General features: G+C 40.1%; 1 protein-coding gene and 1 pseudogene across 1 annotated transcript in view; both read right to left on the bottom strand.

Annotated features, from left to right (window-relative positions):
* The window catches only part of LOC105530677 (protein kinase C-binding protein NELL1), a 315,608-nt gene extending 305,310 nt beyond the window's left edge, over positions 1-10,298 (bottom strand). The window contains exon 1 of the mRNA XM_011968316.1: positions 10,081-10,298. Within this exon, the coding sequence (XP_011823706.1) occupies positions 10,081-10,093 (13 nt within the window). The 5' untranslated portion in view covers positions 10,094-10,298. The remainder of the gene's footprint in view (positions 1-10,080) is intronic.
* A 92-nt stretch (positions 10,299-10,390) lies between these two features.
* Positions 10,391-10,976, bottom strand: LOC105530679 (annotated as a pseudogene).
* Positions 10,977-12,506: the final 1,530 nt, after the last annotated feature.

The raw sequence follows: 12,506 nt of genomic DNA, 5'->3' as shown, positions 1-12,506 counted from the left end.
GAATACCAGAACAAGAACTTCATCTGAAATCAGATGTGGATTCTCATTCTGTCTCAGCTATGTAGTAGTTGTGAGACTGAGGCAACTGACTTTGCCTTCTTTGGCTTTAGCTTTTGCAAAACTGAGCTCTCTTTACATTTCTTAAATTCTGTGCATCTACATAATTTTTTTCAAAAGGAGATATTGATGTGTCGCTGAAACCTAATCCACTTTCACATAAAGGTATGAAAATTCACAATGTACAAACGCTCATGACCATTGAAATAGTTGGGTTCTAAAGCCAAACTCCTTGACTTTTAAAGGTGGCCTCAACTCCCATTAGTTGTGTGACCTCAGTTAAATTTCTTAACATCTTTGTCCCTCAGTTTTCTCAACTATAAAATCAGGATGATAATAATCATCATCTGAATAGGTCGATATGAAAATAAGTTAATAAATACAAAGCATATAGAACAACATATGACATCATAAACTCAATAATGCATAATAGCTATAATCACTATTATCTTCAATCCAATTTGCCATGCAATTAATTACCAGATTGCACCAACCATATGTAAGGCACTGTGCTGGGTAATACAAGGTCCAGAATATTGATTGAATGTTTCCTACTCCCAAGGTACATATGATTTATTAAGGCTAAACTCAAGTAGATGTCCAATTAATACAAGACAAAATGTGAAATAAAGAAGTTCAAATCTGAGACTAGTTCAACAACTTTTTAAATAGTCCTTCAGATGGTATAAGCACAGAATAAACTATATGGAATGGAGGGAACCAACAAAGGGCACACTATGGGGACAGAAGTGGCAGCTAGTGAAGCTAGAGAAGATATAAGAGGGAAACAGTCAAGGCTGATAACAGTTGCCATTAATTAAGCAATCCCCATGTGACTGACACTGTGGTAAGAGTGCTTTTTGTAATTTTTATAGACTTTATTTCATTATTATTTTTAATTATACTTTAAGTGCTGGGATACATGTGCAGAACATGCTGGTTTGTTACATAAGTATACATGTGGAATGGTGGTTTGTTGCACTCATCAACTTGTCATCTACACTAGTTATTTCTCCTATTGCTATCCCTCCCCTAGTCCCCCACTCTCCCGGAGGCCTCAGTGTGTGATGTTGCCCTCCCTGTTTCCACGTGTTTTCATTGTTCAACTTTCAATTATGAGTGAGAACATGTGGTGTCCGGTTTTCTGTTCTTGTGCTAGTCTGCAGAGAATGGTTTCCAGCTTTATGCACGTCCTTGCAAAGGACTGAACTCATATTTTTTATGACTGCATACTATTCCATGGTGAATATATGCCACATTTTCCTTATCCAGTCTATCACTGATGCACAACTGGGTTGGTTCCAAGTCTTTGATATTGTGAACAGTGCTGCAGTAAACATATATGTGCATGTGCTTTATAGTAGAATGATTTATAAACCTTTAAGTATATACCCAGTAATGGCATTGCTGGGTCAAATAGTATTTCTGGTTCTAGATCCTTGAGGAATTGCCACACTGTCTTCCACAATGGTTGAACTAGTTTACACTTCCACCAACAGTGTAAAAGCATTCCTATTTCTCTACATCCTCTCCAGCATCTGTTGTTTCCTGACTTTTTAATGATCACCATTCTAACTGGCATGAGATAGTATCTCATTGTGGTCTTGATTTGCATTTCTCTAATGACCAGTGATGATGAGATTTTTTAAATACTTTTGTTGGCTGCATAAATGTCTTCTATGGAAAAATGTCTGTTCATATCCTTCACCCATTTTTTGATGGAGATTTTTGTTGTTTGTTTTTTTTCTTGTAAATTTGTTTAAGTTCCTTGTAGATTCTGGATATTAGCCCTTTGTCAGATGGATAGATTGCAAAATTTTTCTCCCATTCTGTAGGCTGCTTGTTCACTCTGATGATAGTTTCTTATTTTGTGCAGAAGCTCTTTAATTAGATCCCATTTGTCTATTTTGGCTTTTGTTGCCATTGCTTTTGTTGTTTGAGTTGTGAAGTCTTTGTCCATGCCTATGTCCTGAATGGTATTGCCTAGGTTTTCTTCTAGGCTTTTTATGGTTTTAGGTCTTATATTTAAGCCTTTAATCCCTCTTGAGTTAATTTTTGTATGAGGTGGAAGGAAGGGGTCCAGTCTCAGTTTTCTGCATATGGCTAGCTAGTTTTCCCAATAGCATTTATTAAATAGGGAATCCTTTCCCCATTGCTTATGTCAAGTTTCTCAAAGATCAGATGGTTGTAGATGTGTGGTATTATTTCTGAGGGCTCTGTTCTGTTCCATTGGTCTATATATCTGTTTTGGTACCAGTATCACGCTGTTTTGGTTACTGTAGGCTTGTAGTATAGTTTGAAGTCAGGTAGCATGATGCCTCCACTTTTGTTGTTTTTGCTTAGGATTGTCTTGTCTATGCGTGCTCCTTTTTGGTTCCATATAAAATTTAAAGTAATTTTTTCTAATTCTGTGAAGAAAGTCAATGGTAGCTCGATGGGGAGAGCATTGAATCTATAAATTACTTTGGGCAATATGGCCATTTTCACGATATTGATTCTTCCTATCCATGAGCATGGAATGTTTTTGCATTTGTTTGTGCCCTCTCTTATTTCTTTAGCAGTGGTTTGCAGTTCTCCTTGAAGAGGTCCTTCACATCCCTCATAAGTTGTATTCCTAGGTATTTTATTCTCTTGGTAGCAATTGTGAATAGGAGTTGACTCATGATTTTGCTCTCTGTTTGTCTATTATTGGTGTATAGTAATGCTTGTTATTTTTGCACATTCATTTTGTATCCTGAGACTTTGCTGAAGTTGCTTATCAGGTTAAGATTTTGGGCTGAGACGATAGGGTTTTCTAAATACACAATCATGTCATCTGCAGAGACAATTTGACTTCTTCTCTTCCTATTTGAATACGCTTTATTTCTTTCTCTTGCCTTATTGCCCTGGCCAGAATTTCCAATACTATGTTGAATAGGAATGTTGAGAGAGGGCATCCTTGTCTTGTGCTGGTTTTCAAAGGGAATGCTTCCAGTTTTTACCCATTCAGTATATATTGGCTGTGGGTTTGTCATAAATAGCTCTTATTATTTTGAGATATGTTCTATCAATGCCCAGTTTATTGAGAGTTTTTAGCATGAAGCGGTGTTGAATTTTGTTGAAGGCCTTTTCTTCAGCTATTGAGATAACCACGTGGTTTTTGTCATTGGTTCTGTTTATCTGATGGATTATGTTTTTTGATTTGTGTATGTCGCACCGGGCTTGCATCCCAGGGATGAAGCCGACTTGATCGTGGTGGATAAACTTTTTGATGTGCTGCTGGATTTGGTTTGCCAGTATTTTATCGAGGATTTTGCATTGATGTTCATCAGGGATATTGGCATGAAATTTTCTTTTTTTGTTGTTGTTGTGTCTCTGCCAGGTTTTGGTATCAGGATGATGCTGGCCCCATAAAATGAGTCAGGAAGGAGTTCCTCTTTTTCTATTGTTTGGAAAAGTTTCAGAAGGAATGGTACTAGCTCCTCTTTGTACCTCTGGTAGAATTGGGCTGTGAATCTATCTCGTCCTGGGCTTTTTCTGGTTGGTAGTCTATTAATTACTGCCTCAATTTCAGAACTTGTTATTGGTCTATTTTGCTTTCTTCTGTGGGCATTTAGTGCTACAAATTTCCCTCTAAACACTGCTTTAGCTGTGTCCCAGAGATTCTGGTACATTGTGTCTTTGTTCTCACTGGTTTCAAAAAACTTATTTATTTCTGCCTTCATTTCAATATATCATTAATAATGATATCCTTTCTTCCACTTGATCAATTCAGCTATTGATACTTGTGTATGCTTCACGAAGTTATCATTCTGTGTTCTTCAGCTCCATCAGGTCATTTATGTTCTTCTCTAAACTGGTTATTCTAGTTAGCAATTCCTCTAACCATTTTTCAAGGTTTGTAGCTTCCCTGCATTGGGTTAGAATATGCTCCTTTAGCTCAGAGGAGTTTGCTATTACCTACCTTCTGAAGATTACTTCCGTCAACTCATCAAACTCATTCTCTGTCCAGTTTTGTTCCCTTACTGGAGAGGAGTTGTGATCCTTTGGGGGAGAAGAGGCATTCTTGTCTTTGGAATTTTCAGCCTTTTTTGCGCTGGTTTTTCCTCATCTTCATGGATTTATCTATCTTTGGTCTTTGATGTTGGTGATCTTCGGATGGGGTTTCTGTGTGGATGTTCTTTTTGTTGATGTTGATGCTATTCCTTCCTGTTTGTTAGTTTTCCTTGTAACAGGCCCCTCTGCTGCAGGTCTGCTGGAGTTTTCTGGAGGTGCACTCCAGACCTTGTTTCCCTGGGTATCACCAGCAGAGGCTGCAGAACAGCAAAGACTGCTGCCTGTTCCTTCCTCTGGAAGCTTTGTCCTAGAGGGGCACCTGCCATATGCCAGCCAGAGCTTTCCTGTATAAGGTGTCTCTCAACCCCTCCTGGGATGTGTCTCCCAGTCAGGAGGCACAGGGGTCAGGGACCCACTTGAGGAGGCAGTCTGTCTCTTAGCAGAGGTCGAGAACTGTGCTGGGAGAGCCACTGCTCTCTTCAGAGCCAGCAGGAAGGAATATTTAAATCTGCTTAAGCTGCACCCACAGTTGCCCCTTCCCCCAGGTGCTCTGTCCAAGGGAGATAGGAATTTTATCTATAAGCCCCTGACTGGGGCTGCTTCCTTTCTTTTAGAGATGCTACTCCCAGAGAGGAGGAATCTAGAGAGGCAGTCTGGCTCAGTGGCTTGTTGGAGCTGTGGTAGGTTCCACCCAGTTTGAACTTCCTGGAAGCTTTGTTTACACTGTGAGGGGAAAACTGCCTACTCAAGTCTCAGTAATAGTGGACGCCCCTTCCTCCACCAAGCTTAAGCGTTCCAGGTCAGGTCGACTTCAGACTGCTGTGCTGGCAGTGACAATTTCAAGCCAGTGGATCTTAGCTTGTTGGGCTCCGTGGGGGTGGAATCCAATGAACTAGACCACTTGGCTCCCTGGTTTCAGCCCCTTTTCCAGGGGAGTGAATGGTTCTGTCTTGCTGGCATTCCAGGTGCCACTGGAGTATGAAAAAAAACCTCCTTCAGTTATCTCCCTGTCTGCCCAAACTGCCGCCCAGTTTTGTGCTTGAAACCCAGGGCCCTGGTGGTATAGGCACCCAAGGGAATCTCCTGGTCTGTGAGTTGTGAAGACCATGGGAAAAGCATAGTACTGGGCCAGAATGCACTGCTCCTTATGGCACAGTACCTCATGGTTTCCCTTGGCTAGGGGAGGGAGTTCCCCGCCCCTTGCACTTCCCGGGTGAGGCAACACCCCACCCTGCTTTGGCTCACCCTCCATGGGCTGCACCCATTGACTAACTAATCCCAATGAGGTGAATCAGGTACCTTAGTTAGAAATGCAGAAATCACCCACTTTCTGCATTGATCTTGCTGGGAGCCGCACACTGGAGCTGTTCTTATTGGGCCATCTTGCCCGAGAGTTTTAAATACATTTTCATGGTGGTAGAGCATGTTTCCAAAAATGGTCACATCAATAGTGCTCCTCACCCATGTACCCCTTTGTAATGTGACCTTGTCATTCATCAAGAGTCAGAATTTATTCCCCGATTCTTAAATCTGGTCTATCCTATTATTGCCTAATTTGATCAATAGAATGTAGTAGAAATGGTATTAAGCAACTCTCATGTCTGAGCCTTAAGAGGTTTACAGCCTTGGTCTTTGCTTCTTAGAACATTCCTTCTTAGAATCCAGGTGCCATGTTGTGAGGAGATCAAAATACCACATAGGACAACCATGTGGAGAAAAATGGAGGCCCCTGACTGACCATCATTAGTAGCAACTGCCAGCCATGTGAATGAGGTGATTCTGGAGCTCTCAGCCATCCTACTGCTAAGAAGAAGCCTCTGGCTAATCTACATAATCACAACAAATAATCGTTGGTCATTCTAAGTCACTAAGGTTTGGGTAGTTTGTTTTACAGCAATAGACAACCAAAACGATCTGACTTAATTTTGACAACAATCCCATGAAGGTACACATTTATGTTTATTGCACAGATAAGCAACTAGAGATCAGAGAGGTTAAGCAACCTATCCAATGTCACACTGCTCCTGTGTGGCAGAGTTGGGATGAATGTCAGTCAGCTATGAAATCTGAGCGACTGAGTAATTTGTATGACCAGTAACCAAAACAAATCTGTAAAGAGAAAGAGTAATCTAAAGAAAAATCAGGCAACTTGTTGATGCTATTTTTTATAACACCAGAATTGTAAACAAAGTAGGGTAAACTGATAAAGGCTAAGATGAAATTATCCAAAAAATGCAGTACAGACATTTTCTCAGGAAACAGAGGCAGCCTGCCAACTGTTTTACTACCTTGAGGGCTTTAGTCTTCTCTAGAGAGGAGTAATCTTGTAAGATAGGTTCATAGACTGAAGTCAGATGAGCATTTTGCAGTAGATTAGCTCTTCCAATTCCCCACTCCTAAGCCATAGGAGTAAGCCCTTCCTTCCTTTCCTTCCTTCCCTTCCTTCCTTCCTCTTTCCTTCCCTTTTTCCTTCTCCCTTCCTTATTTCCTTCCTCCCTTCCCCTTTCTCCCTTCCCTTCCCTTCCCTTCCTTTTCTTCCTTTTCTACCCTTTCTTCTTTAGAGTGAGCATGAACTAAGAGCCTGTCCCGATATATCCCCCATCCTAGGTTCTGATGCTATAGTGATGAATGACTGTCACTCCTGTTGCCAAGGGATGCGTTGTACAGTAAGGTTAATGAGGGATGGTGGGGATAAGGCATGTAATCACAATCAGAGAGATAAATACTAGACAGTGTATACAGAGAGCTGTGGTGGGGAGCACTGAGAGTTATGCCCTAAATCTCAGAAAAAAAATGGGAAGGGGGTAAAAAGATAAGACTCCCCCAAAAAGGTGATGATTAAGTTGAGTCCTTAAGCATGAGGAGAAATTCATCTACTGAAGAGGAAAGGAACCAAGACTGTGCACAAAGGCCTGATCTAGAGCAAATAGATGGTCCTTTAACAATAAACTTTGTTGTACTCTTGTTGGAATGCCACATTGCATTGATATTGGAATGAGGGTTGGGGGATAGACATGGTGAACCTGAGGAAGGGAAGATGAGGCCAGAACATTAGATGGTTTTCATGCTAGATGGTTTTCATGCTATGCTCCATTGCCTTTCTTTTACAGACAAAATGAAGCCTTTGAATAAAGGTTTTAAGAAAGGGACATGATATCTCTGCCTTTCAAAAAGATCATGCCGGGTGCATTGTGAAAATAGATTGAACAGGGCTAAGCTACAGGCAAGACATAGTTAGGAAGCTATACTTGCAGTAAGAGAAACTGGGAAGTTACCAATAAGAAAAGCTAATGAGGAAGAAGGTGTTGGTGAAAAAATAGAGGGGTTGTCAGATTCAATAAATAAAAAGGAGCTAGAATAAGGAGATTTGATGAATCAGCAGATATGATTTGCTCTTCCATTTGAAAGTTGGCCGCAAATCAAAAATCCATAATGAATTAATAAAATTCACTCAGTTCTATTCAGAATTATATTTTAGAATGGTATATTCTGTGTAACAATGAATATAATAATTTTTAAAATACACTAAGCACTTATAGGCACAACAATATAGGTTTTACGTGAATCTTCTCAATCTTTCCAACAAAGGTAAGGCAGGTACAGTTATCACACTTTACAGATAAAAAAGTGTAGCAGTGTAGCAATATCAACCATAACATTCATATTTTGGCTGATTAAACAAACATGTATCCCATGTATTATGTACCAGCCATTATGTTACACACTACAAAGGACAAGGAAAGAAAACACATGAAGCTTACCCTAGAGATGTTCATATCTAAGTGAGAACATCTAACAGCGGAAATGAAAAATGTTACTATGGTGCACTAGGTGTCATTGCAGCAGTCTGGTCCAAGAACTGTAATGGGATTCTGAAAATGACCATCTTTAACAGACAGAGAAATTTTAACTCAAGTGTATCATAAACCCCCACTGCCAAATAGAAGCCAACAGCTGGGCCACTGTCTGCCATTAACCTGATTGTGCCATAAATAAATCCTCATCATCATAAAAAAGAGTGGTACGTGTGGGTAGTATGGGTTAAAGTAATATCAGTTAGCCTGGCATTGGAGGTGCAGGGGGTCATCTAGCTAAAATCTGCCCCTTGCTCCACTTGAAAAAACATGCCTTTGGTGTAGTTCTAGATCAGCCCAGAGGTGGGCACCATTTGGGCTAGTGGCAGCCCTGGCAGTGACATGTCTAATGGCCAGTAACGTGACTATCACAGTCAATTTATACATAGACTCTTCCCTGCTTGCCTTATTCTTAAAGAAAGACTTCGAGATAGGGTTGCAGGTACTCACTTTCTTCTCAGACTAAATCCTCTCAAACTAGCTTTCAGTTGTCCAAATCCTGGCCCTGACTTTATACCCAATTAGGAAAGGTTAGACCAAGGTAATATGATTAAGGCAGAGCCTGTTGGAAACTGTAAGAAACTTTCTATGATCTAAATGTCTTTAATTTGTGACCTATTAACCATGCAGAGATCCAAACGTAAGAGGCGAGACACACATTTCCACAATCTAGAATTCATTATTTTTCTGTCTCATTTCTATCTACAGGCCATTCCTGCTGATAAAACTACTTTAAGTTTTTACAATCATTGTGTTTTTAAAGTCCTACTTAAGTAACAATTTTCAAGCACTAATACAGTTATTTTAGTTTGTGTGTCTCCCAACTATAACTCTAAAAAAAACTATAAATAAAATAGAATAAAATGACAGTAAACATTCAGCTCAGTGTTTTTTGTTTTGTTTTGTTTTGTTTTATATATACATTCTTTCTTTGAAAGAAAGATTGAAAGTAAACCGTAAAAGACTGTGAAACACTGAGCAAAGAGTTTACAATTGATGGTTCTCTGTTTAGCAAAACGTTGTGGGCCTAGTGCCTGTTAATTGGGGTTTTCACCTCTACGCTCTTGAGCCCAGCTGGAAGAATTCAAGAATCCCCTTTCCAGAAGAGCTGCAGTGCCCCAAAATGTTCATGTGTGAAAAAGAACACTGGAGAAAATTCCTAACATAAAGGTGATAAATAAGACTATGGGAAAGATGGGCTATCTAGGAAGGAGTGGAAGCATTCTATGCCAGCTCTGCTGTATGTTGCCCTATTTATTAGAAAAGTTGCAATGTATATTTTTTAGGCAAAGTTTATTGCACTAATTAACTCATTAACGACCTCTAGAGAGAAGCCAGGCTTCTCTGCAGGCTGGTTTGCTGAATTTTAATGACCGAGATAAAGAGAAAATCAGTGTGCCAAGTTCTGGGAAAGCCCCAGGACTCCACAAACAGCTCTGATTTATTCAGTATATCATATCATAGAGAAGGGAGAATTGTGGATTAAAATAGATAAGAATGTCCTCAATTCATTTAGGTTTGGCTAATTCAAACAAGCAATGTTTATGGCACTCAATTTAATGGTGAAAAATCAGTTTTGGTTCACGCAGGCCCCCACCCTTCCATGCTTGTGAATTAAAGCATAAGCTGGTTTATTCTGGAGTCTGCAGGAGCTAAACTGGCTATGGTTTTTAAAGCAGGAAGAGTGGAGGTAACAAGTAGGACAGGACAGACTTTGGGGGATAGCTTAGCCTCCAAGGCACAGACCAATTAATTGACATTTCAAATGTGATCTATGACATTTTGAATGATGTCCAATGTGGTACCCAAGCCTCCAAGATCTGGGGTGTGGATACTTTTGTTGTCCAAGGATGCCAAGACTCCAGTATGAATGTGGGTGGCATAGGAGTGGAGTTTGAGGTAATTCAGCATGATGCAACTTGCCAGCAGCATGGCAGTAGGGTTTGCCAGATTTGTATTCACTAAATTGTCACATTGCCTTGAAGCTGTCTCAAACACTGCATATATGTGGCTATAGTTGGCTCCAGGCACAACGCCTACCCCACCAATCAACCCTGTGCAGAGAGCGTTGGTAACATTGCCATAAATATTGGGCATTACCATGACATCAAACTGTTGGGGCTGGGATACTAGCTGCATTGTGGCATTGTCCACAATCATATCTTCTAAGGTGAGCTGAGGATAGCGGGATGCCACCTCCCCACAGCACTGGAGGAAGAGACCATCTCTCAGTTTCATGATGCTGACCTTGTGCACAGCCGTCACTTTTTTGCATGCCATCTACTGGGCCAGCTGGAAGGCATATTCAGCAGTGCGCAAAGACTTGACCTTAGTCATGATCTTTAGGCTCTCTCTTACTCCTTTCACACTCTCATGCTCCAGATTGCTATAGTCACCCTCTATGTTCTCCCGAACAACTAGGATGGCTATGTCCTTGTGCCAGGTCTCCACGTTTGGCAAATTTTTAAAATGAATGACATTGGCACGGAGATCTAAGGTGGTGTGAAACATGTTGTTGAAGGATTTGTATGATGGTGGCAGGGTGACATCAGTTTAAATGCTACCCTTCAAAGACACAGGGTTTCAATGAACTGCCATGATGGCACTGTGAATTTCCTCTTCATGTGAGGCAGAGGTGGAGGTCACTGACACTTCCTCAAAGGCCACAGGCACACACACATGTCTGAACATAGTCTTGACATGCAGCATAAGTTCAGCCCCAATGCCATCTCCAGGAATCATAGTCACCGTGTGCCGCCCACCACACGTTGCTGATGGAGGAATTGTGTGAGAAAAAGAGAAGCTTCTCAGGGGGATCTCACAGCCAAGTAAAACATCCCAGGAGTAGCCAAGAATGGTAGGTCGGAAAACTGCCTTCACAGAGCAGCGGGCTACTGTCGGCATCTTCAATACCACAATCAGGAAGTTGAGATCTATTCAATTGTGTGAAAAGCTGTGCTCTTCCTCTTGCTTTGAACTAGCTTCCTTGGGTGGAATTGTGGACCCATGATTCTTGCTTGGATCACAGTTCTTTCTCCTTCCTTATGTTCTATTTCACAGACTTTCTACTTTGTGAGAGAGATAGCTACACAGATGATGTAATGTGTTATATAGTAGAAAATACAATTATTTTGGAGCTAGATAATAATTCACTAGGCAAATTCAGTGTGTGAAACTCTGTATCATATGCTGTTAAAAACACAGACTTCATTTTTAGAGCAGTTTTATGGTCACAGCAAAATTGAGTGGAGAGTACAAACATGTCCTGTATTCTCTTGATCCAGAATAAGCACAACCTCTTCCACTATCAAAATCCCACACAAGAGTGCTCAATTTACCCTATTTTTAAATTTTTTAAAAAATATTTATTTTTAATTTTTGTGGGTACAATAGCATGTGTATGTATTTATAGATTACTATGAGACATTTTGATATAGGCATGCAATGCATAATAATCACATCAGGGTAAATGGGATGTCCATCACCTCCAACATTTATCTTTTATATACAATCCAACTATACTCATTTAGTTATTTAAAAATATACACAAATTATTTTTGACTACAGTCATTCTGTTGTGCTAGTGAATACTAGGTCTTATTCATTCTTTTTATATCTTTTGTACCCATTAACCATCCCCACCTCTCCTACACTCCCCCACTATCCTTCCCAGCTTCTTTAACCATCCTCTACTTCCTCTCTCCGTGAGTCCAATTATTTCAATGTTTAGCTCCCACAAATAAGTCAGAACATACACAATTTGTCTTTCTGTGCCTGGCTTATTTTACTTAACATAATGACCTCCAGTTCTATTCATGTTGCTGCAAATGATAGGATCTCATTCTTTTTTATGGCTGAATAGTACCCCATTGTGTATAAGTACCTCATTTTCTTTGTCTATTCATTTCTTTATGGACATTTATACTGCTTCAATATCTTGGCTATTGTGAATAGTGCTGCAACAAACATGAGAGTGCACATATATTTTCTATGCACTGATTTCCTTTCTTTCAGGTATATACTCAGCAGTGGGATTGCTAGATCCTATGGTGGCTCTATTTTTAGTTTTCTGAGGAACCTCCAAACTGTTCTCCATAGTGGTCATACTAATTTACATTCCCACCAACAGTGTTGGGGGTTCCCTTTTCTCCACACCCTCGCCAGCATCGTATCGCTGATCTTTTGCATATAAGCCTTTTTTTGTTTGTTTTATTTATTTATTTATTTTTTTGAGACAGAGTCTCACTGTGTTGCCCTACTGGAGTATAGCGGTGTGATCTCAGCTCACTACAACCTCCACCTCCCAAGCTCAAGTGATTCCCGTGCCTCAGCCTAAACCCTGTTTCTATTGAAAATACAAAAATTAGCCAAGTGTGGTGGTATATAAGTCATTTTAACTGGCCTGAGATTGTATCTTATTGTAGTTTTGATTTGCATTTCTCTGATGATCAATGATGTTGAGCACCTTTTCATATGCTTGTTTGCCATTTGTATGTCTTCTTTTGAGAAATGTCTATTCAGATATTTTGCCCATTTTTAATTAGATTGTTATTTTTTTTT

Source organism: Mandrillus leucophaeus, unplaced genomic scaffold (assembly GCF_000951045.1).
Source record: "Mandrillus leucophaeus isolate KB7577 unplaced genomic scaffold, Mleu.le_1.0 Scaffold839, whole genome shotgun sequence".
Lineage (NCBI taxonomy): Eukaryota > Metazoa > Chordata > Mammalia > Primates > Cercopithecidae > Mandrillus > Mandrillus leucophaeus.
Note: the sequence above shows the minus strand (reverse complement) of the source record. Positions and strands in the feature narration are given on the sequence as shown.